The sequence below is a fragment of the Elgaria multicarinata genome, chromosome 13 (genome assembly GCF_023053635.1).
Source record: "Elgaria multicarinata webbii isolate HBS135686 ecotype San Diego chromosome 13, rElgMul1.1.pri, whole genome shotgun sequence".
Classification (NCBI taxonomy): domain Eukaryota; kingdom Metazoa; phylum Chordata; class Lepidosauria; order Squamata; family Anguidae; genus Elgaria; species Elgaria multicarinata.
In genome coordinates, this window is record NC_086183.1 from 16,731,426 (window position 1) to 16,756,131 (window position 24,706).

The 24,706-nt window shown below is 46.0% G+C and overlaps 2 protein-coding genes across 3 annotated transcripts in view; one reads left to right on the forward strand and one right to left on the reverse strand.

Annotated features, from left to right (window-relative positions):
* The window catches only part of PABPC4 (poly(A) binding protein cytoplasmic 4), a 563,337-nt gene that overhangs the window by 362,746 nt on the left and 175,885 nt on the right, over positions 1-24,706 (reverse strand). The window lies entirely within an intron of this gene.
* The window catches only part of MACF1 (microtubule actin crosslinking factor 1), a 324,508-nt gene that overhangs the window by 193,458 nt on the left and 106,344 nt on the right, over positions 1-24,706 (forward strand). For both annotated transcript variants that reach the window (XM_063139804.1, XM_063139803.1), the window contains 12 exons: positions 3,630-3,779; positions 5,775-6,008; positions 8,582-8,785; positions 9,486-10,022; positions 11,227-11,403; positions 12,083-12,206; positions 12,483-12,691; positions 13,403-13,720; positions 15,318-15,487; positions 17,709-17,865; positions 21,015-21,132; positions 24,291-24,353. In XM_063139804.1, the coding sequence (XP_062995874.1) occupies positions 3,630-3,779; positions 5,775-6,008; positions 8,582-8,785; positions 9,486-10,022; positions 11,227-11,403; positions 12,083-12,206; positions 12,483-12,691; positions 13,403-13,720; positions 15,318-15,487; positions 17,709-17,865; positions 21,015-21,132; positions 24,291-24,353 (2,461 nt within the window). The remainder of the gene's footprint in view (positions 1-3,629; positions 3,780-5,774; positions 6,009-8,581; positions 8,786-9,485; positions 10,023-11,226; positions 11,404-12,082; positions 12,207-12,482; positions 12,692-13,402; positions 13,721-15,317; positions 15,488-17,708; positions 17,866-21,014; positions 21,133-24,290; positions 24,354-24,706) is intronic.

A 24,706-nucleotide genomic window follows, 5' to 3' on the forward strand; every position in this document is an offset into this window, starting at 1 on the left:
GGTTAGACAGCGGATGCGCCATATTCACCTCGCTTCGCAGAAAAGCCCTGTGATGGCTGTGAGGTGGCTGCTGCGTAGTGTAATCGATGCAGCGCCACCACATAGCCACCACGGTGCTTTCAAAGCATATAGACAACCCCCCAGTCTCAAAGTGGAAATTGCAGACTGAATGAATTAGACACTGGTTAATGTTGCATGTATCAGATCACATGGGATAAAGAAGCAACGGCTGACCTGTGTTTCTGAAACATAAAACCTGCCTGTAATTCATCTCTCTCTTGTGCTAGAAAAAAACAACAACACAGGTTCCTAGGCAGACAGAGAGCAGAGGTAAAGAGAAACATTACTGTCTTTATATTAGCAAAGCCAGAGATTAATTTCATGTAGTGAGATGAGGTAAATGACCGTAATGAGGGCTGTAAGCCCTGGGGACTAAGAGTCATTTCTTAACCATCGCTAAGATATGGTAGGCAGGATACAAAAGTAGGCAGGGCACTTGCTGCCTCCCTGTACTGTAGGGTCCAGCATTCCTTGGAATTTGGATGAATTTAGGGAACCATTACCAGAAAGCCCATTCACATCTGTAGCATTGAAATGTACCATACAGAACCATTAGCTACTTCGGAGGGCCACTTTGAGAACGGGAGATGAAGGCAAAAAAACCCTCTGACTGACTTTTGCCACAATGGCTACTCTGTCAACGCTCCTTTCTTGCCTCTAGATTGGCACCAGGGGTGAGGGTGGAGCAGGTGGTATCAGGGCAGGGGTGTGGATTTCTGGAAAACTTTGAGATAGAGCATGTCTAGACCTGCCGATATCCCGGAGATCATCTCTGTGCGTCCGCATGACGCACAGGGGATCCCGGGAGCAGGGAGGGATGTTCCCTCCCTTTTCCTGGGATATTGGCATACCCTTTAATCCCGACTTTTCCCGTGGTCTCGGGCTTGTCCAGCTGGGTGGCCCGTTTTCATCCCGGCTCCTTGCAAGTAACCGCAAGGGCCCGGGAACTGGACTTGGGGCACAGAGCTCTTCAGGAGCTCCGTGCCCATCGGGGGTGGGAGTGGGGAGCATGGTCTTTTTTTTTTTTTTTTTTTAATAAAAACCTCACCCTTTTCGTAGGAGCGCTCTTGCACTCATTTCCAATTAAAAAAAAGGCAGCCGCAACGTCCTCTTCCTCCCAGGATGTCACGTGCCACATGTAGACTGAGGGGGAGGATCTCACAATCATCATATCGCGAGATCATTCCCCTCAACCCCCCTGGTCTAGCCATGCCCTCTGAGTTCCTTCCCAGAACTTTTCTGTGTTGTTTTTAATGCCCTAAATCAATTGGGATCCGATTTAGCATGTGTACTTGACTTACATTTAGTAAACTAAACTAAAACGTATGCCATTTAAAAAGTTGTTTGCTATATAAATAGCTCAAAGTTTTTTCAGCTAAAATACTTGATTACGGTTGTGTTGCAATTGTGCTTCGTTGATTCCCGTCCCCCTAAACCTGTTCATGGAGAAATAAGTCCCTCTAAGTTCATTGGGACTTAACTTTCTAGTAACTATGTTTAGGATTAAAGTCTTTTTATGTGTGTGCCTTAAATGGCCTATTCAAATAAATTGGAAATTATTTTTATTGAAATACTCGTAAATATTTTATGACATAACCATAGTATACATTTGTTTACGTTCTTTATGCTTTTAGAAAAACAATGATGGCACCCAAAACAGTCAACATCCTAATTTTAGCTTGCCCAAACAGCAATGCATTTATGTTTGTGATATGCACGCTTCCTAAGAATAGTCCCCTGAAAAAAGTTAATTGCAACTTTGAAACTGTGTAATCTGATTGGTACTATAGCCGTATTATGTTGCTGTTTTTATTTTATTTTTAGATATTGAACATTTGCCCCAGGGGAACAGATGGGATACTAGGGCCCTCCTTCTACTGATACATGATCTAGAAACTGTACAGTGAATATTCTGAGAACACAAAGAGCGCCATCTTTTAAATGGGCCCAAACTGGACATGTTGCTAAATGTGTCACTGGGAAGCCCATCATCATTTTTCCCTTAACAACAGAGGTGTGGGGGTGGGGAGGGGCTGCCAATGTGAGCTCTCCCCCCCCCCCCGGGCTAATAGCAGCATGGGGGTGGGCAGCTGATTTTCGTCTGGATCACAGCTGGGGGAGAGAAGAGTGAAACCTCTCCTGCCCCTTTGCTGTGACCTTGATTAAAAAATCTCCCCTGCAGTTGCTAATAATTAAAGAAAACACTTATCATGCTTTTGACTTTAGCATCAAGTCTATTTCTGCCTTGAAGAAATGCACCTTGAGGGAGCCCGCCACCCTCCATGCTTGCTCAGTACTTGCAGCCCCTGTAACTGCATGCCTTCTCTCTCTCCTTCAGGCACTATTAATACAAATAATGTTTTGTTTAACAGTTGTCTCTCTGCAATGTGTGCCTGTTCTGCCTCTTGTCTTTGTGTGTATTAACCGGTTTGCTTTGCCTTTTCAGATTCAGTGTACTCTCGTCCCTAATGTGAGAAGATCTCATTATCCTGCTGAAGAGTGCTTTTTAGGAGTGCTCTTTTTCCCCTCCTCAAACTGCTTCTGTTGTTTGGCTTAAAGACCTGTCAGAGAAAAGCACTTTGTCTCGTTTGGCGCAAGTTTGTGTGTTTTGATCGTAAGGCGCCGGGGGAATGAGAAATTGCACATTGGGTGAAAGAAGGATGGTTTAGGGTCACACATCATGCTCAATTGCTCCAGTAATGTTCTGTTTGCTGTACAACAAGAGGATAATCTCGGATTTGGTTTGGTGCACTGTCCAAAACACCCTCTCTCTCTCTCTCTCTCTCTCTCTCTCTCTACCTGGTCGCTGTCCCCAGAAATAATGTTTCTTGGGTCACAGCTGTTCTACAAGGTCATCTGCACGTCTCACTATTTCCCAGATACCTTTTGTTCATGAGACTGGAATACAAAAATGAGGATGCAAGCAGAAGTTGGGTTAATTGCTTTCCAGTCTTGGTGGCATAAACTAAACTGGCTTTCTCCATGGGAATTATTTATGTTTTGGTTCAGTTGATTGTAATGGTTTTCCCCTCAGTGGGAGAAAAAGACATGAATTTTTTTGCCTTGTTATGTAAAATTGGCAAGGATTTTTTCAGGAAAGGTCCAAAAGGAGAAGATCTTACTCCTACTACTTCTCTTTCATTCCTGCAGTATCCCTACAGATTTTGACATCCATTTCTTAAGTGATCATTCACCCATCAAGGAAAAGCCATTGGGTCAACACCAGTCTTTGATGAATGGGCTGCTATACATGAATGAAAGAGAGAAATTAGAGCAGAACAAAGGCAAAGCAGAACAAAAATATTCAAATAGCAAATGACCCAATTTTAAACAAGTTGCACTCTGTTGTTCCAGACCATAGAACGAAAGCCCTGTCTAGAGCAAAAATAAACAGTGACAGGTGAGAGAGAGAAAGTGGGAAAATGAATCTTGTAGGCCATTGATTTCTCCTGCTAAAGTGCTTTGTGTTTTGACACTTGTTTGACTTGTATTTGTGGCTTTCATAGTTGTAACTGATAGGTATTAACAAGCTCCTGTTTTGATTTTTAAAACTCCCACATTCTAAATAGACACTCCAAGAACAGCACACAATACGCAACCAGAAGTTGGAGGAATTGTGCACCTGGATGAATCAGGCTGAGACCCAGCTGCTGCATCCGCAGGAAGTCACTGGAGAAGGAGAACTCTCAGTGCTGGAACGGAGGCAGAGTGATGTGAAGGTAAGCACGGGATTAGAGGAATCCTGGAATTTGGGAGAGAGCGTGTACGTAAAGAGTTGATCACTGGGTTGAACCTCTCTTGGAAAGAGGATCTCTTGGAAACTTCAGCTGGTGTAGCAGCTTCTTCTTGTCATCAGACTCAGAGCCCCTTATGCCCACCCATATGGCCAGCATCAGTACTAATGTTCTGCTACTTCACAGCCACAATTTCTCTACAAGATGTAGTGATGGACACCAATTTGGATGTCTTTTAAGGGGGATTATACACATTCACAGAGGATAAGGCTGTCCGTGGCTATATGATACCTCCAGTATCAGTTACGGTATGCTGGGGGACACAAGGGACTCTTGTCCTACTTGTGTGTTTCCCACAGGCATCTCCTTGGCCACTGTGTGAATAGACTGCTGGACTAGATGGACCCTTGGTCTGATCTAGCATGGCTCTTCTTATGCTCATCGTGCTTGATGTGACCCCAAACATCTCCCTCCCTTCATGCCCCACTGGCACACTCTCTGAGCCAGCAAAGACGTAGGTGTGGCCAAGCGTAGAGAGCAATGACTTGGAGAGGACTCCTTGGTGGCTGCCCCTGAAACTGACAGAACCAATAGAACTTCCCTTGGAGGCTCACCACTGTCAGAGCAGGCTCACACGAACGTGTGTGGGATTTTCATCTGTGAGGTGTTCCATGAAGGGTGTGCATTTTAGTCCTGGTGGGCAGCAACAAGATGTTTTTTTAAAAAAAGACACATGAAAAGTGGTTCTTTTCTTCCAACAGAGGTTGATCTTAGTTAATTGAAAGCTTTCGTGCTTCCTGCACTATCGTGGTTTGTGAACCGCCCAGAGAGCTTTGGCTATTGGGCGGTATAAAAATGTAATAAATAAATAAATACATACATAAATAAAACAGTCAAAATGCACAGTTGTTTTGATATGGATTTTATTGTTTTAATAGGAGGTTTAAGGGATTTTTTGGTGTAGTGGCTGAAGCGTTGGGTCATAGCTAGACGGGGCGATATCCCGGGGCGATCCCCGGGATCATCCCTGTGCGTTCACATGATGCACAGGGGATCCTGGGAGCAGGGAGGGATGATCCCTCCCTTTCCCCGGGATTTCACCCTCCATTTCTAGCCTGCTTTTTCCGTGGTCTCGGGCTGATCCCAAGACCTCGGAACTTTTGGGTGGGCGTCGCGGTTTGTCCCGGCTCCTTGTGAGTAACCGCAAGGAGCTGGGAGCCGGGCACGGGCCACACAGCTCCTCAGGAGCTCTGTGCCCATTGGGATTGGGGTGGGGTGAGCGGGGAATTTTTTTTTTTTTAAAAAAAAGACTTACCTTCTGCGCACAAGCGCTTGTGCGCTCCTTCTTCTTTAAAATGGGAAAAAATGGCAGCTGCGATGTCGTGCGCCACATATAGACCAGTGCGATGATTTCGCTATCATAAAATCGTGAGATCGTCGTGGTAAAAACCCCTGGTCTAGCTGAGGCCTTGGACTGGGAGTTGGGAGATCCAGGTTCTAGTCCCCACTTGGCCATGGAAACTCACTGGATGACTTTGGGCCAGTCATAGACTCTCAGCCCACCCTGCCTACCTCACAGGGTTGTTGTTGTGAGGATACAAATGGAGAGGAGGGGGATTATGTACACCGCCTTGGGATATAAATGTAATAAAAAAATAAATAAAGCAATCTGGATGTGGTGTGTTATAAATGCCAACTTTAAATAAATGAGCCAGAGAACGTTTGAGAAGACTGACATTTTTATCATGCTGGCTTTGTATCTGATTTTGTGTTTTTATTGTTTTGTTTTAAATCATATTGTGTTTTTTTGTATTTTATTGTTTCTTAAAAGTTTACAATGCCTAGATAATTTGTTTTCCAGGCATCTTATCAGTACAATAAATAAATGTTGTTATTATACAATAAATAAAAGTACAATAAATAAATAAAAGTACAATAAATAAATCAGTACAATAAATAAATGTTGATTAATGCCATTAGGACCTGCAGAGGAGCATGCACAGCCGGGCAGCTTCCTTTGCAACCACCTTGAAAGCGACGGAGGAGTTCCTGGAGGAGAACCGAACAAAGCTAGACCCCAGGGAGCTGGCATCCCTGCAAGGAAGATTCTGTCAGGCTAAGGAGCAGTACCAGTCCTTGCAGGAGAGGGCGGAAGCGGCTCAGAAGGAGCTTGAGAGTGCTGTAAGCACCGTGGTGCAGCAGCAGACAGAAAAGGTAAAGCTTCAGCATGGGCCTGTTAGCCCTTCCTTCCCTTATTCGTTTTTCCAGCGCGAACAGAAGGAGGTCAGGATGGTCTGCAACAGATGTGGGAACAGAGAACTTCCCGGGATTTAGGAAGGTGTTGGATAAAGTTTTGGAAGGCTAGATGTGTTCTGGTACTCTCATAGTTGCAGTGGGCTGCACTGGCAACTGATGCTGTAGTCGGGGAACGTGGGGCTGAGAAAACCGGGAGACTTAGGAGTGGTCACAGAACGCTTGACTACCGGGAGAGTTGGGCAGGGGTGATGGTGGAGATTAGCCCCGTCAGGCCAGCAGATCAGAAACCTATAAGCAGAGCGTTTCTAACCAGGGACACTGGGTGATCAAGAAAGACTAAGGGCCTCCTGCAGCCTTCTAGGCAGACCTCAAAATAGCCAGCTGCGGTCCTTTAGTTTAAGCAAGAGCTCAGCAGAGCAGTCATGTGGCTGTTCCTCTGTGCTTTGCCATCAGTGGAGGAGGGTATCTTGAGAGGTTCATTCTCACTCGCTCCATGGGCAGGGGCAGGCAAATGAGGTTGGGTTTGCTCCTTCCCCAAGTTCATGTCTGAGCCCTGCTTTCTCCACAAGGCTCCTCTTCCACCATTGCTAGCTCTGAGCAGCTTGGCCCAGACCCTTTCCAGCCTCCTTTCCCTTGGATTAGCTAGACAAGGCAACTCCCAGACAGGTAGGAGTCAAGTTGCTCTGTTGCAGCAAAAGCAACAGAGTAGTGTGGTGTCTTAAAGACTAGCACATGTATTACAGCAGCCTCCCCCAGCCTGGTGGCTTCCAGATGTATTTGGACTACAAAACCCATAATCCACTAACAACATGGGAATTGTAGTTCAGTACATCAGGATGAGAGCCCACTTCATCAAATTCATCAAATGTTGTCCTCAGTTGGGAGGTACATGGATGTGAGAGAGAAAAATCAAATGGCAATGAATTGCAAAATGTATGCTCTTCAATCATTTAATTAAGTTTAAATATATGGGGAAAGGTTGTCATTCTTCAACAAAGGAACTTAGAAGGTAAACTCCAGCGTGAAACTGCTGAGTTAGGTTTTATCAAGAAATTCGATTTTATTCATTTGAGCATGAATACAGACAATGGTTTCCTTTCCCACTACAAATGTTAACAAACGGAGGGAGCAATCCTATGGCCATAGACAGTGTCTGAGGAGCCAAAGGATATTTCAGATTACCTGATCCAAGATCAGAGAAGGGTTCTGACCTCAGAAGGGGGAATTGGAGCCTGGACTCTCCTCCCGTCACAGCTGGTGGGGAATGAACCTTGCCAGCTACTGGTTGAAGGGGACATTTCAGAGAGCAGGGACTGGAGAGGTCAGGATAAAAGATTCAGAGCCTTCCCCAGACTCCTTCCCTCCCACTCCAAAGTCCCCTATTTAGATGGGCAAAAAAGCCCATCTAGTGATAAATGCAGGATGGGAAGACAGGGAAGTTTTGATCGCTTCTACCCCTCTTTCTGCCCTGCATAGGATGTTTGTAAGCCTCCCAAGTTTGGGAGCTTAGGATCACTGAGGGCGCATCCCATAGGACTGCACTCTTAGAAATGCTGGGATTATTGTATTTTCGCCAGTTACTGTTGCTGTCAATGGTCATGGTGTTTATTTTATATATATTCAAGCTTTACAGCGCAATCCAATCCATGTCTACTCAAACGTAAGTCACAGGTAAGTTGGTATAGATTGCAGCATTAATTGAATTGTCACAGATTGTGCCATTTCATTGCCATTTGACCCCACTTTTACATTTCCCCCCTTCATAGCTGTGTGTGTGATATTGAGATGTATCGAGAGAGAGAGATGCACATACATACACAAAAGAAAAATAAAACAGACTCTAGTCTGCAAAAGCTTGTATGGTTTTCCAGACAGAAGGTTCCCCATGCCACTAATGCAAAGACATCGTGTAGCTGTTCTATCTTTTCTTTCTGTGATAAGTGAAAAGATGAGCAGAGGATAAATACAGGAGCCTTACAAGTGGAAAATGATGTCATTTGGACTCTTGTAAAATTCAATGAACAAGGCAAGGCCACGGGGTCATAAAACTCTTGTCTGGAAGCACCCTCTGTTATAATAAATTAGTTGAAAAAGCCCTAGGACTCCTTGTTACAATACATTTTCTAAACAGGGCAGGTAGAGAGCAGGTCCATCCAGGAGTATTCATTATGCCTGTGCTGCAACCTGATTTCTTCATTAAAAACAAACACTTAAGTGCATTAAAGAAAACGGTTGTGGCTTGAAGGTGACCACATCCATGATTCTGTGCAGCAGGTGGTAATACGGTGATTCATACCTTTTTCATCTTTGCCCGGGAGAGGGTGGCAACCCATGAAAGCCACTGTGGAAGGCAAAATGAGCTCAGTGAACTAGATTTTGTCCAGTCCTAGCTGCCCAGGCTGCTAAAGGCATCCATTCCACAGCTGTGCTCATGTACAGATTCCATTCATTTCCATGGCATTTGCACAGAACTACTCCTAATGGATTTGTGCTTTGTAATCTATATGCTCTTCTCAAACATTTGTTTCCAGGTTAGAGCTGTCAAAGACTTTGAAGAAAACCGGAATAAGATTGAATCCCTTCTCCACTGGGTGGCTTCATTGAAGCAGCACAGGGCGTTTGCAGAAGTAGCTGGAGGGCATGGAGATGGAAGAGTCCAAGATAATCTTGATGGTCAATGGATGGAAGTGAACAGAGTTGAAGAGAAGCTCAGTTTGCACTACAACAACTTGAAGGTAGGAGGGGTCTGATGGATGGAGGGTTGAGTGAAAGGTCTGTGCTCAAATCCATTTGACTTTAAGTCAATGTCTCCCATAAATAAAATAAATATAGGGCTCCCAGCCAATTGGAAAAAGCCAACAGGGCCTGGAATAATAATATTTCTTACCCGCCTCTCCGCTTGGATTGAGGCAGGGAACAACAATAAGTATAAAATACATAAAATACTGATTAAAAACATAGTATACATTGTCAAAACTTCCTTAAAACATCCTAAAAGGATACTAAAAGCAACCTAAAATTCCACTGGATAGGCCTGCCAGAAGAGATCAGTCTTTATAGCTTTCTTAAATGCTAAAAGACTGTTAAGTTGACGAATCTCCTCCGGCAGGCCATTCCACAGTCTGGGAGCAGCAGAAAAGAAGGTCCTTTGGGTAATACCTGTCAGCCTAATTTTGGCTGGCTGAAGGAAATTCTTCCCAGAGGACTTGAGTATGCGGGTAGGATTGTACGGGAGAAGGTGATCCCGCAGGTAGCCTGGACCCAAACCATGTAGGGCTTTAAAGGTGATAACCAACACTTTATACTTTACCTGGAACTTGTAGAAGCTCCTCCCTTTTCTGAAGGTAGCTGAGGCTTCCCTCCTTGGCCTGGAAGGGCCTGGGTTCTAGTTTTGCAGGTGCCAGCTTTAACAATGTGTTCGTGTTGTTTTTTCAGGTCCGCCACCAAGAGCTTCTCTCTCAGCAGCAAGACATCATTCTCACCACGCAGTCAGCCCAGGCCTTCCTGGACAAGCAAGGCCACAATCTAGCACCAGAGGAGAAACAGAGACTCCAGGGAAGGCTAGAAGAGCTGAAGGACCAGTATGCCACTGCCTTGTCTCAGTCAGAGGTGCAGCTCAAGCAAGTGCAGGCGCTCCGCGATGAGCTGCAGAAATTTCTGCGGGACCACATGGAGTTTGAGGCCTGGCTGGAACAGGCTGAGCAGGAGTTGGAGAAGATGCACGAGGGAGACGGCCGCCTCGAATCCCTTCAGCCTAAGCTGCGCCGACAAAGCAGCTTCTCCGAAGATGTGATCTCCCACAAGGGAGATTTGCGGTTTGTTACTATGTCAGGGCAGAAAGTGCTGGATGCCGAGAAGATGGTGACTGCTGAGCCTGGAGGACCTCCAGTGCCTGCAGTTTTAGCCACTGGAACCTTAGTGAAGAGCAAGTTGGACGATGCCACCAAGAGATATGGTGCTGTGCACTCCAAGGTATGTTGCTGTTGCTGTTGTTAAAAAGATGGCCTCTAGATCCAGGCCTAAACGTTACACAGTGTGCCAGAGTTCACTATTGGGGCATTGGGGGCCTGGCTTCAGCCTTGCATGGTCTACTTCTTGCTTTTTCCTTTTCACTAGAACACTTGGGCATGTTATTTATTTATTTATTTATTTATTTATTTATTACATTTTTATACCGCCCAATAGCCAAAGCTCTCTGGGCGGTTCACAAAAATTAAAACCACAATAAAACAACCAACAGGTTAAAAGCACAATTACAAAATACAGTATAAAAAGCACAACCAGGATAAAAACCACGCAGCAAAATTGATATAATATTAAAATACAGAGTTAAAACAGTAAGATTTATATTTAAGTTAAAATTAAGTGTTAAAATATTGAGAGAATAAAAAGGTCTTCAGCTGGCGACGAAAGGAGTACAGTGTAGGCGCCAGGCGGGCCTCTCTGGGAGCTCATTCCACAACCGGGGTGCCACAGCGGAGAAAGCCCTCCTTCTAGTAGCCACCTGCTTCACTTCCTTTGGCAGGGGCTCACGGAGAAGGGCTTCTGTAGATGATCTTAAGGTCCGGGCAGGTACATATGGGAGGAGGCGTTCCTTCAAATAACCTGGCCCCAAACCGCTTTAAATGTCAATACCAGCACTTTGAATCGGGCCCGGACCTGGACTGGCAGCCAATGAAGCTGGAAAAGGACTGGCGTAATGTGATCTTGCCGGCCAGTCCCCGTTAGTAAACGGGCTGCCCTGTTAAATTTACAAAGAGAGAGGCCATACTCAGGGTTGTTCAACAGTGAAAGCGTAACTAATCTGTATAATGTGACCCTGAGCACGCACTCTTGCATGAGAAGGTCCTGCTACATCAGACAGATTCATCTAGTTGTTTGTAGCCTCGTTTGCAAGACTCCAAACAACCAGAAGGCAGATGTAGATCTCCTACAGGAAAGTGGCCAGGAGCTTGCCAGTAGACTGTGGTCTACCGTCTGGCTGGCAATGGTTCACCCTGATGTCAAGCACAGCCATGCTGTTACTCAGGAATCTTGAACTGGGGATAATTTGTGTGGTGTGTGTGTGTGTGTGTGTTGTACATGAAAAATATGAACTTTGCTATTGAGCCCTAGGCTTGGACCGATGTCAGAAGCACCCAGAGCACCTTTGTCCTTTTCTCCCCATGTCTTGCAGTGTACTGCGCTTGGTTCTCATCTGAACATGCTGCTGGATCGCTCACAACAATTTCAGGATGTAGCAGAATCTCTGAGGACGTGGTTGCGAGAGAGCGAAGAGGGCGTGGCGAATCTCCTTCTAGAGCCCGTGTCCTCGGACCCGGCCGTTTTGCAGAAGCAGCTTGCCAGTGCCAAAGTAAGTGAGGGAGGCTCACAGTAAGGCACTTCTGGACTAACCATGGATGGTTGCTGGGTTTTTTTTCCCTTCTTGCTCAGTAGTCTCAGAAGCAAAAAACAAAACCAAGTGACATACGTCTGCCTTTTTACTTGCCGGGGATTTGATTGAAAAACCTCCCATCGCTTGGCCCCCCGGAATAAGCCTCCCAAATAGGAATTGGGGTTAGCCTATGGGCTTCGTAGAACTTCTACCTTTCTTGAAGCAGAGTCTCAGTCATGGAATGTGTGATTCCTGTGAGAAGGAGTCCCAAACTTGCAAAAAAGTGTATTTTCCTCAACATTGACGAACCACAGCCAGGCCATATACTCCTGAAATTTGGGGCAAGGCTGCTGAATCACAGGCAGGTTTGATCCACTGTATCTCATCTCTTTAAGAAATTAATCACCAGCTCTTTCAAATAGTAGTAATAATAATAATAATAATAATAATAATAATAATAAATTTATTTATTTATTACCCGGCTCTCCCTTTGGATCGAGGTGGGGAACAACATTAAGTACAACAATACAATATAAATCAAATACATTAAACTGTTTAAAAGAGCATCTAGAACTGATACAATATTAAATAACAATCAGGACAGCTTAAAATTCTTAATGTTCCTGCTCTGCTCTTCCTTCCTTCCCGATTGGAACAGTGCCTGCAAGAGGATCTTGCGGTGCATCAGGTGCCTGTGGAGAAGCTTGAGAAGGCAGCTCGGTCCCTCCTGGAAATACACAAAGCACCTGTACCCGACCACAGAGGGATACAGCAAACCACAGGTAATGGTGGAGACTGGAGGTTACCTAGGGTCAGCTGGTCTTCAATCCTTGTTGCTCTGAGAGCTCCCCAGGGGGTTGTGGGAGCAGGAAAGGGACATTTGGTTTTTCCATGTCATGCTCCGAATTACCTTGGGCCCCAAGGAGCGACATTTCTTACGTGGCTGAGCAGCTCTTGCAGGCTGGATTCCGCACAACTCATGGCGTTGTGTATTGAAAATCCTCTGATGGCTTTGATCTTCCCCCATGCAATCTGGAATCCATTTGGTCCCCCCTCAGATTCCATTGTGAGCCGTTTCCAGAATCTTTCTTGCCGGATGGCGGAGCGCTCAGATCTCTTGCAGAAGTCCATTGCCCAGTCTCAGAGTGTCCAGGAGGGACTGGAGAGCCTCCTTCAGTCCATGGCTGACGTGGAGAAGGATCTCCAGAAGGAGGAGGTGGCTGCTTTCTCCTCCACCTCCATTCAAGAGGCTCTTGCCACAAACATGGTAAGAGGTTTGTCTTCACTTTCCATTTATGGTTTCCTGTTACCAAACCTGAGCATATTATACCGATCTAGTGATGGTGGTGGGAGATGCAGACATGCTGTTCTGCAGAGTGGATCATTCCTCTAGAACAGGGGTAGCCGAAGGTAGATCTCCAGATGTTTAGGGATTCAGCTGTCAGAAGTTCCTGCCAACATGCCCAGTGGTCAGGAATGCTGGAAACTGAAGTCCAAAACATCTGAAAAACCCATTTTCTGCTTCTCCCTGCTCCAGAGTGCAGTGAAGGAGTTTTTCAACCTCATAGCCCACACACACCCAGGATACTGGCGAGAAGCCATTGGGGGCTTCAGCAGGCTGGTTCCTTCTCTTCTTCCTCGGCCCTCCATGTTCCTTGGGTTTTGGGCCACTGTTTGCTGTCACTCAGCTGCTCGCAACCACAGGCATTATTGATCAACTCGCATTTTGATGAACTTCTAGTTTCTCTAGACCAACCTTCTCCAACCTGGAGCCCTCCAAATGTGTTGGACTACAACTCCCATCAGCTGCTGCCAGTTGTTTTTGTTAAGTACTATACCTGAGCCGACCTGCCATTGGGCACTGGAGTGCTTGGAAGTGGTCCTTCCTTGTAGTAAGGCTGGTTCCGAACGACATGATGGGCCTTTCCCTGCCAGCAAGCTCTTCACAGCATGGATGTCACTGTGCTTCCTTTAACAGAAACTGAAGCAGGACATTGCTAGGCAAAAAAGCAGCCTGGAAGCTACACGGGAGATGGTGACACGGTTCATGGAGACTGCCGACAGCGCCACGGCTGCAGCCCTGCAGAGCCAGCTTGCGGAGGTGACGGAGCGCTTTGGCCGCCTGTGGCGGCAGCGGCAAGAGAAGGAGGACGGCCTGAAGGATCTTCTCCCCAAAGTGGAGCAGTTTGAACAGCTCTCTGAGAAGCTCCAGCAGTTCACTGAGAGCCGGACGCGGCTACTGGCCTCGGGGAACCAGCCCGATCATGGCATTGCTCACTTCTCCCAGCAGATCCAGGTGGGAAGCTCCTGAATGGCAGAGGCTCTTGGGAAGGGGGTGTTGCTTGGAAGTGGAGTGCGGGGTCTGCAGGCAGTGGGCCGCCCCGTGCTTGAGCCCTGCGTTGCCAATGCTCCACGTAGCAAGGCTTTTGCCAGGGGCATCTGAGGCCGCTAAGGCCGTGGCTAGACCTACCGGGTCTAGCGCAACGGAGGGGGCAGGATCTTGCGATATGGTTATCATGAGATCTCCCCCTCTGTCTACACATGGCGCGCGACGTCCCAAGAGGAAGAGGACGTCTTGGCCGACTTTTTTTTTTAAAGGAGAAGGAGCGCATGAGCGCTCATGCGCAAAACATAAGTGTGTGTGGTTTTTTTTAAAAAAAATCCCTGCTCCCCCACCATATCCCTGATGGGCACAGAGCTCCTGAGGAGCTCCACACCCCATGCCCAGCTCCTGTCTCCTTGCGGTTACTCGCAAGGACAACCTGTGATGCCCGGCCACACATTCCGTGGTCTTGGGATGATCCCAAGACCGCAGAAAAAGCGGGCTAAAAGGGTAGGGCGATATTCCGGGCCAAGGGAGGGATCATCCCTCCCTCTCCCGGGATCCCCTGTGCGTCATGTGAACACACAGGGACAATCCCAAGGCGATCCCTGGGATATTGCCCTGTCTAGCTATGCCCTTATAGGAGACCAATCTGGGCTAGAGAGACCAAAGGTCTGGCTTGGAATTAACCAGCTTTACTTGCAGGGACGTACAGCTGTTTCAGTGCCTGCAACAAGAACAAAAATTCTTATTCAGAATTGGGCCTCATAATAGCTGTGTGAGGGAGTTCAGTATTGAACCAGAGCTTGCAGGGCTTAAAGCAGGGGGGGAAAGTGAATGCCAGAGCACATAATGCCTTTTTGCAACCACAGTTTACCTGGGATCAAGAGAGAGGTCTTGGGTTGCTCTTCACTTTTTTCTTCTTCTTTCTGCTGTAGTGACATTATAGCCAGGATATAGCCCGGCGCAGGTTATTTTCCAGCAGAAATGGCTGTCAAGCAGGACTGTGTATATGCCATGATTCTGGAGGAGTGCAGAAAAGCTACAGAACATGGGATTGCCGACTGGATTCAGCTTCTCTTATCTCAGAAAGTTTTGGCCCTCATGGTTTTGCAGATGTGGTTGAGAGCATGGTAGAACTCTGATGAAGTCTCACAAAGCCAGGGTGGCATCAGAGGAAGTTCCTCAGTTGATCAGAGGGCAAGGGGATGGTTACCTGTGCCCCTCCCTATTACGAACAGGAGCATAATAAATGATGCAAAATAAGGGAATGCTGGCAAATTTGCATAATCCCTACAAGACACAGAATTCAACTTTTACTGTTGCAAAATTTGGGTTACTTCGGTGTATGCAAGGCTCGTCCTGGCTGTTATAATTTGCAGGGGGATTCAGCTGGGGCAGGTCCCTATGCACCCCCCACCCAACACACACTTCTTTTAGGGATAGGTGTGAGCTGTGCAGTCTCCTTAGCCTGCTCCTCCTGGTGAAGGAGTCACAGGGAACCGAGGCTGAGTTGTGTGTCTGACCATGTGTGTTTTTCATCCACATTTTTCTCCTGTTGTGCTGCCAGGAACTGAATTCTGAGATGAAGCAGCGGCAGGAAGACCTGGACACATTGGAACGTCTGACTACAGAGCTGAGCTCTTGTGGATTTGCCATGGTGGGCTCTTCCTTGCACCAGGAGAAGGTGCGCGATTTGCGGAAAGACTTCTTGCAACTGCAGAAAGCAGCAAAGGAGAGGTAAGATGTGCTCTTCACCACTGTAGGAATTCAGGGTGCATATCTTGCAAAGGACACTGGTCATAGGGGATCTGGGAGATCCGAAAGGCACAGTTATACTGAGGCAAAATCCGCACATGTATAAACCCTTTGTACAAAAAGAAGGTTGGGGACAGGTGATATTTTTCACAGAAACTGGAAGGCAGCTTGACAGAGGAATCACTACTTTGTCCTGCTTTCATCTCTCATAAACAGGATTGGCAGGTTTTTGTTTTGTCATAACTCTGAAAGACCTGTTTGACTAAAGGTTGAACAAAAGAAACAGGCATTTCTTTTGCCACACTAGAGGCCTTCAAGAGGCAGCTGGACAGCCGTCTGCAAAGGATGCTTTAGGGTGGATTCCTGCATTGAGCAGGGGGTTGGACTCAATGGCCTTGTAGGCCTCTTCCAACTCTGCTATTCTATGGTTCTATGATTCTGTGTTCTCCATGGGAAGCAAAGTTTCCCTCAAACCATTCCAGCTCTCGTATCTCCAGCCTGCTTCCTGTGGTCATCCAGACAGTGAGTGGTCTGTCGGCAACCAACCCAACCACCCGCAGCCTCCGTCCTTTCCCCTCCTTCCCCACAGCACGTTCCCCACAGGACAGGGTGAAGAGCCTCGCATCAGTGTGGCGCTATTGCAGATTACTGAGATGTATGAAGTCCTTTTTAAAGTGCTACTTCTATTATTGATGCAATGGCTATTAATCATAGTTTACTTGGCCCAGGGAAATGGAACTAACAGTCAAGGAAACAAACCAAATGAGCGTGAAATAGAATTTTATTTATTTATTTATTACATTTTTATACCGCCCAATAGCCGAAGCTCTCTTCGAAGTTCACAAAAATTAAAACCATGAAAAGCACAACGAAACAACCAACAGTCTAAAAACTCAAATACAAAATACAGTGTAAAAAGCACAACCAGGATAAAACCACACAGCAGAAGTTGATATAGGTTAAAATACGGAATTAAAACAGCAAAGTTTAAATTTAAGTTAAATTAGGTGTTAAAATACTGAGAAAATAAAAAGGGTTTCAGCTGGCGGCGGAAGGAGTACAGTGTAGGCTCCAGGCGAACCTCTCTGGGGAGCTCATAGAAGTTTGATATAAGTTTGTTTGTATTAGGTATGATAAAAACAGCTCTTTCCCCCTCTCCAATCCCATCTGCTTCCACCAGAAGCAAATATTTATCTGGCGCCAGCTGTATGCTGGGACACAGGGAGTCAAATGTACAGTGACCCCATTTTGCTAGTGTCAAAACCCCACTGTGCTAGTCTCTGAACATTTCAATCAACATTACAGCAACTGACAAAGCTACTGCAGAAGCCCAAATTCAGTTTCCTTTGAAACGCTGAAGTACATTTTTTTTAGAATGGATTTTCCAACTAGTTATGTCAAGTTGGAACAAACTAAGAAAAGTTCAAGGAGGACATTTATTTAAACGCATGTAACTTGAAGGATGGAAATTGCGAAAGAAAGAGACAAACAGACACGTTAAATATTTTCAGGTACAGGTAGCACGACAATGGATTGGAAGATGTGAGGGATGGGGAAGATAAAAGATGAGAGAGGCACATGTGAGTTGAGCAGAAGAAGCAAGAGCTCATTCCACAGCCAGGGTGCCACAGCAGAGAAAGCCCTCCTCCTTGTAACCTACAATACCAGTTAAAGGCATTGTGGAGCTATTCTGTTGTTTTGGCCTTAAAGGATTTTTTTGTGGTTAAAAAAGAAAAGAAAAGACAAGAGGGTTACAACTGGTAGATGATGTACTCTGGATACCCCATAAAAGTCTGTATTTGAGACAGGACTGCACAACGAAACTTCCTACGGAGGCATCCTGTGTCCTGGCTTGCACCTAAACTGTGGAACCTGTTGCTCTGGGAGGGTTGGTTGTCCCCGTGTCTTATGGAATTTCATGGCATAGCAAACTCCTTCGTGTTTAAGCAGGCTTTTGGTTTATCAGGTCCACATGCTTTTATCTGAGACCTCTGTTCCATCTGCTGCACTAGTCTCTGATTATATATATGGGGGGGGGGGGTTTAACATTTTATTTAAAGGTTGGTTTTAATTGCTAGCTTCCCTGAGTGGTGTGTAAGCATTGGAATGTAAAGTTTTGTACAAATAAAATTAAGAATTGCAAAATACAAAAAGGTTAAAATTGGTTTCTTAACAACCTGTTTCCCCCCTCCCCCACTTTCAGAGAGAAAGGTGCATCATCCTGCCAGGAGCAGTTGGATGAATTCCGAAAACTGGTTGGGTCCATCAGGCAGTGGCTGAAAGAAACTGAGGGGAATATCCCAGCCATGGAGACTTCTTTGGGCAGCCATGAGTTGGAGAAGCGGATGCAGCAAATTGAGGTGGGCAGAGAAAAGAGGCCGGGAGCCTGCTAAGGAAGGAGGGTAGGAACTGGAGAGCCAGTGTGGTGCAGTCGCTAGATGTGTTGGCCTAGGAGTCAGGAGATCCGGGTTCTAGCCCTCACTTGGCCATAGAAGCCCACTGGTTGGCTGGGCCAGTCACAGACTCTCAGCCCAACCTACCTCATAGGCTTGTTGTTGTGATTATAAAATGGAGAGGAGGAGGATTATGCATGCTACCTTGGTTTCTTTAAGGAGGAAAAACGGTGGGATATAAATGTAATAACTAAATAACGTTGTGGAGCAATGGCTGCCCTGAGTTGTGAGGGAGATGCGAAAACTCTGGCTGTAGTCTGAGGGCATGGCTAGACGAGGGGGGTTGAGGGGGATGATCTCGCGATATGATGATCGTGAGATCCTCCCCCTCAGTCTACACGTGGCACGTGACGTCCCAGGAGGAAGAGGACATCATGCCCGCCATTCCCTCCGCCCCGAAAATGACCACAGGAGCACTTGTGTGCAAAAGGAAAGGTTTGCTTTTAAAAAATAAACAAGCCTCCCACTCCACCCAGCCCACCCCCGATGCCCAGTTCCTGGCTCTTTGCGGTTACTTGCGAGGAGCCGGGACAAAACCGGGATGCCCGGCCACACGTTCCGCAGTCTCGGGATCATCCGGGGACCGTGGGAAAAGTCAGGATTAAAGGGTAGGGCGATATTCCAGGGAAAGGGAGGGGTTATCCCTCCCTGCTCCCAGGATCCCCTGTGTGTCATGTGGTCGCACAGAGACAATCCCCGGGATATCACCCCATCTAGCCATGCCCTGAACTTCACTGCGTATTCTTCATTCTGAAGGGCGTTTGGTTTCCTGAAGCTGCAGAGATTGCAGGAAGCTGTTTCCTGTAGTCCAAACTGTGGTGTAATTTGTATGGCAATAAACAAGCTGAAGGAAACAAAATTCTGCACCAAGAAAAAATAATTCTGAGATTTCTATACGTCATGCAAGCTTTCCTCCATGGAGCACAAAGCAACATGCACAGGATGCCTGGTGGTCTCCCATCCAGGCACTGGTCATGTCCAGACCTGCTTATCTTCAGCAAGGCGTGCCATCAGACGGTGCCCTGGGCCGTGGTATGTTTATACCAGTCTGCTCGTTTTGTAAGGGATATTCTGCTTCTGCTTTTGATCTGTGGTAAACAGACGTGCAGGGCTTCACACTTCCACCCTGACTTAAGAAATGCTGCTTTGTCGTCTACACCAAGGGTGGGTAACACGCCACCAAAAAACGAACAAATAGAGGTTAGGTGCTGAATTTGGGCAGCAAACCACTGCTTGCTTTTTTTTTGATAAGTTAATCCTTTGTTGTGAGCTGCTTTGAGTATAGTTTACTGTAGAAGAGTGGCGTCTAAATGATAATGATAATAATGATAAAATCAAGAAAGAATAGAAGGAGAAGGCCCAGTTTAGCTAAATTTGATCTTTTTACTGCCCAATAGCACTGCACTGATTTGTTGGTTGTCACCACTGAATTCGGCAGTGTGGTGGTGGGCAGGAGTGAGGCCTGAGGAGCAAAAATGGCCCCTGAGCTACCATGAGCAGACCACTGCCCCTCATCCTCTGAGACTTCCCTGGATTGTGGCCAGGGCTGTTTTCACATTGGTGTCAAAACAAAACATGAAAGCTGGAGCTTTCCAGAAGTTGGATTCTGGGCCCGATACCCACTTTCACCCTTGTGCCCTGGAGCTTAGGGATCAGGAAGCGCCTGCTGTATGAACCTGCCTGAGGACTTTGCTTTCCTTTTGAGGCCCTTCCCTCTGCTTTTCACCACCAGATGTTCTGCCTGTGGGTCCAAGAGCGAGGGCATTGAGAACAGTTTTATGTCAGTGGACATTTTTATAAGACTGCCAGTGTCTGCTCGTGTACCATTGAGTTCATTTGGGCTTACTCCCAACTAAGTGGGCGCAGGATTGCAGCCTGAATGTGTTTACCCTTAAGTGGCTTGTGTGGTGCTTTTAAATCTGTTCTGATGATTTTCATTGTATTCATGTTATTTATTTGTTGTTGTTTTAGAAATCTGTAAGCTACTTTATGTACGTGTTGATGTGGGGTGCTTCCAGTTGAGGCTTTTATGGTGCCATTACCCTGCCTCATTCACAGGACTTTGCAGGGGGTCTAGACATCATCATAACTCCCCCATGTTTTCCCAGCACTTCTTCCTTTTCCTTAGCGTAGGAAATACGTTTAGGAGAAAACAGTGGAATGGCTGCATAAGACCTTTGCAGTGGTAGTGATAGGAGCCCTCCATCTGGAAGCACCCATAGAAATGCAGAGTTCAGATTATTATTATTATTATTATTATTATTATTATTATTTATTTATTTATTTATTTATTTATTCATTTATTTAGCACCATCAATGTACATGGTGCTGTACAGAGTAAAACAGTAAATAGCAAGACCCTGCCGCATAGGCTTACAATCTAATAAAATCATAATAAAACAATAAGGAGGGGAAGAGAATGCAAACAGGCACAGGGTAGGGTAAACAGGCACTGGGTAGGGTAAAACTAACAGTATAAAGTCAGAACAAAATCAAGTTTTAAAAGCTTTAGGAAAAAGAAAAGTTTTTAGCTGAGCTTTAAAAGCTGCGGTTGAACTTGTAGTTCTCAAATGTTCTGGAAGAGCGTTCCAGGCGTAAGGGGCAGCAGAAGAAAATGGACGAAGCCGAGCAAGGGAAGTAGAGACCCTTGGGCAGGCGAGAAACATGGCATCAGAGGAGCGAAGAGCACGAGCGGGGCAATAGTGTGAGATGAGAGAGGAGAGATAGGAAGGAGCTAGACTGTGAAAAGCTTTGTAGGTCAACAGGAGAAGTTTATATTGGATTCTGAAGTGAATTGGAAGCCAATGAAGAGATTTCAGGAGTGGAGTTACATGGTCAGAGCGGTGAGCCAAGAAGATGATCTTAGCAGCAGAGTGGTGAACAGAAACCAACGGACTGATATGAGAAGAAGGAAGGCCAGTGAGAAGAAGGTTGCAGTAGTCCAACCGAGAAAATTATATAAACAAATGGGCAAATAGCCCTCCTTACAACCAAGTATTTATGTATTCTGCATATCAGTGGCCACCTTCTGACATGCAGCTGTGTTCCATTGCCAGGTCTTCTTGGAAGAATGGACAGGAAAGGGAGTTCTCGTGGAGGAGATAAACCGCAGAGGGACAGCCTTAGAGAATTTAATAGTTGAGATTACAGCTCCCGATGCACAATCCAAGACAGGTAAGAGAAAGAGAGAGACACACCTTTTTCACAGCTGCTAGAGTACCACTGACACCACTGTCCTTTCTCCTCTTTGGGAGACATCCTGACTTCAATTGCTCATAAGACCAAATTTATCCAAGCCTGAGCAGCTTGAGATTTGGAAGGGAGGTGGGGTGGGGGGGAGGGGGGAGAGGCCACTTAGGGTTGTCCTCCCTCAGCTTTGCCACAATCCTTGGAGACCCTCTACCTCTCATTTCCCATTTTGTGTCCACATAGAGAGGGGTACATGCTTTGATAGAGCCACACGCTCTGCCCTGCAGAAAGTCTGTCCCAGTTTAACCCCTAGTCTTCCCTGTTAAAGGATCTCTGGTATTTATTTATTTATTTATTTATTGCATTTCTATACTGCCCAACAGCCAAAGCTCTCTGGGCGGTTCACAACAATTAAGACCATTCAAAGTATAAAACAACAGTATAAAATCATAATATAAAATACAATATAAAAGCACAACCAGGATAAAATCAGCAGCAGTGCAGAAATACAAATTTAAAATACAAATTTAAAACAGCAAAGTTAAAATTAATTTATAGACCGTTAAAATACTGAGAGAATAAAAAGATCTTCACCTGGTGTCTAAAAGAATATAGTGAAGGTGCAGGCGAACCTCCTTAGGGAGCTCCTTCCACAGCTGGGGTGCCACAGCAGAGAAGGCCCTCCTCCTGGTAGCCACCTGCCTCACTTCCTTTGGCAGGGGCTCATGGAGAAGGACCACAGAGGATGACCTTAGGGTCCGGGCAGGTACATATGGAAGGAGGCATTCATAGAATCATAGAATCATAGAATAGCAGAGTTGGAAGGGGCCTACAAGGCCATCGAGTCCAACCCCCTGCTCACTGCAGGAATCCACACTAAAGCATCCCTGACAGATGGTTGTCCAGCTGCCTCTTGAATGCCTCTAGTGTGGGAGAGCCCACAACCTCCCTAGGTAACTGGTTCCATTGTCGTACTGCTCTAACAGTCAGGAAGTTTTTCCTGATGTCCAGCTGGAATCTGGCTTCCTTTAACTTGAGCCTGTTCAGATATTCCTTCAGATAGCCTGGCCCCAAACCGTTTAGGGCTTTAAATGTTAACACCAGCACTTTGAATCCGGCCTGGACTTGATAGCAGAGCTAGGAAAGACCTCTTTGCCTGGAGCTGTGGAAAGCCAGAGCTGGGCAGAGCAGGCAGTCCTGGGCGAGTTGGCTCAACAGGCTGACTCAGTATAATGCAGCTTCAAATGTTCATATATGTTCAGATCTATAAACAACATTTTCTTTCAACATCTTGCAAAAAAAATGATTTATGGACCCTGGAACAGATGCTAGTTTGCAGTTTTCTCTAACAATTGTTGCCACCAACTGTGCTTAAAATCTGCTGCCTGCAATTCCCAAGAGTTAGGAAAAATTACAGAATTACAGATAAATTTAAAAAGCATTAAATTCCATCTTTTCTTTATTTTAAAGTGAATTTCTTTCGGGTTGGTAGCAACAGAATGTCTTAGTCCTATGTGTTTAAAGTCATAGTACTAAAATCTTCTCCCCAAATCTCACACCCCAGATCTTGCTGTCAGGCAGTTTTAAACTTTTCTTTCTTTTAAATTATCAGATTAGAATACAATATTATAGACTGATTTTAAAGACTCAGGTTGTCTGGTTAGTAAGAGGACAAGGAGAACAGCTTGAGATGTCTCTCCTTCCCTCCGCCCCCACACTCACCTTTTCCCTGACCTAGCTTGTCCAGTTCCCACTTTTACATCTCCTATTGTAGTAAGGGTGCCCCTTCTCCTGTCCCCCAAATTAACCACATCTCCGAGGCACTTAACAAATTCAGTTCAGCTGGCCAAGCAAAAACAATAAAATGGCTGTAGTACAGCTTATTAAAGTGCAGAGTGCAGTTAGAGAGAGAAAAGTATATAGCTGCAAAATCAGCAGGTTAGCATCTAATACATTTCAAATGAACAGCAGAGTGTGATTCATCACTCAGAGCTCAAGAATATTTAACTGCCAACAGCACAAATTAGCAACAACTACATATACATCTATCTATATTGATTTTGGATTCAGGCACATACTCAAAGGGTTTCCATACCATTCCAAACCATCTGGAGGTTATAACTCTCTCTTAGCCAAACCAGTCTCCTATCTCTAACCTAATTGCTCTCTCAGCCACAGAACGCTTTCCCTGCTTGATTTGGGGTTGGAGAGAGAAAACAATAACACTTGGGAGACAAAAAATAAAATTGTGTGTTGTATAATGTTTTGTTGTGTTGTGCTGTGCTAATTTTGTGCATGCCTGGGCATCCCTCTCTGTCCACGTACATCACTGTAAGATGGATTCTGACCTGCTTCATACCTCACCTGGGCAATGTAATAGCCCCCACAGTTTTGTTTCTGTATTATTGGCCTTTCACCTTGCAGTGTTATTCTATGCAAAGGCATGGGTTCCCCAGATCAAGTGGTTACTTCCTGCTGTGACACAAAGCCTGGCTACATGCAAGTAGTTCTTTGGCATCCACCTCATTGCCTAGGTCACATGAATTGGGCCTCAGACAGACAGCTGAGGCAGTGAAGTCACCAAAAGTGGGGATTTTTCAAGTGAAGGTTGTTCACATCACTGCCAAGTACTGAGATGACAGCACACCGCCTTTCTGAGTGGTAGGAGGAAGAGAGGCCATATCTATCAATAAGGTGAAATACCTGAAACAGCCTCCGCCGTTCATCCTGCCACCATCATGTCTAGTGCAACTCCTCATGGGATTCTTCTGACTGGTGTGGAGAAGTTCTCAGCAGTGTCCGTTCTGGGAGGCAGAAGGCATTGAAGTAGAAGAACAGCCCGGCGGCTTGTGCTACATTTTGTGTTGGTGGTATGGAGAAGGAATGGTTCGGCAGTTGTTTTTTCAGTACGAGGAAGTAATGTGCAAACTCTCCCCGTGCCATGAGGGGATAAGCCATGATCTTGCTGGTTGGCAGTGATGTGAATGGATTTTCCTCAATTCACCTTTAGCTCTCCTGGGTTGCCATGAAGAGAGGGATATGTTCTAGCTGCAAAGGGTGCAGCCTACGTGTGTTTTCAAACATCTGCATCGCTAACATGTTCGTCTCTGTCATTCTGTCTGTCTCTTTGCTGTTTTGCTTAGGTTCTGTGCTGCCCGCTGGGGGAAGTTCTATAGGCAGCGTTAATGGATATCACACCTGCAAAGGTGAGGGAGCCCAGCCTGGTGTGCATGTTTTTGTGAGTGTGTCTCGTGGTGTTGCCACGTTGGTGCCTCAAAATTACAGGGAATAAGGTAAGGCTGAGGCCTGGTGATGGAAACTGTGTTTGTACACCCATCGTGCTGCCCCCCCTCCCGGCATTTAAGGCAAACTACCAATGGAATTGTGACAATGGAGAAAAGAATGTGGACCTCTCAGGCCCTAGCTGCATGGGGAAGAGGCGTACTGGACCAAAACAACTTGTTGAGGGTTCTTTCCCACCCTCTCCCAAACCTCACCTTGTATCCAAGAAAGATGCCTTCCCCTGCGAAGTCTAATCACTTGATCTCAAAGGTTCCTA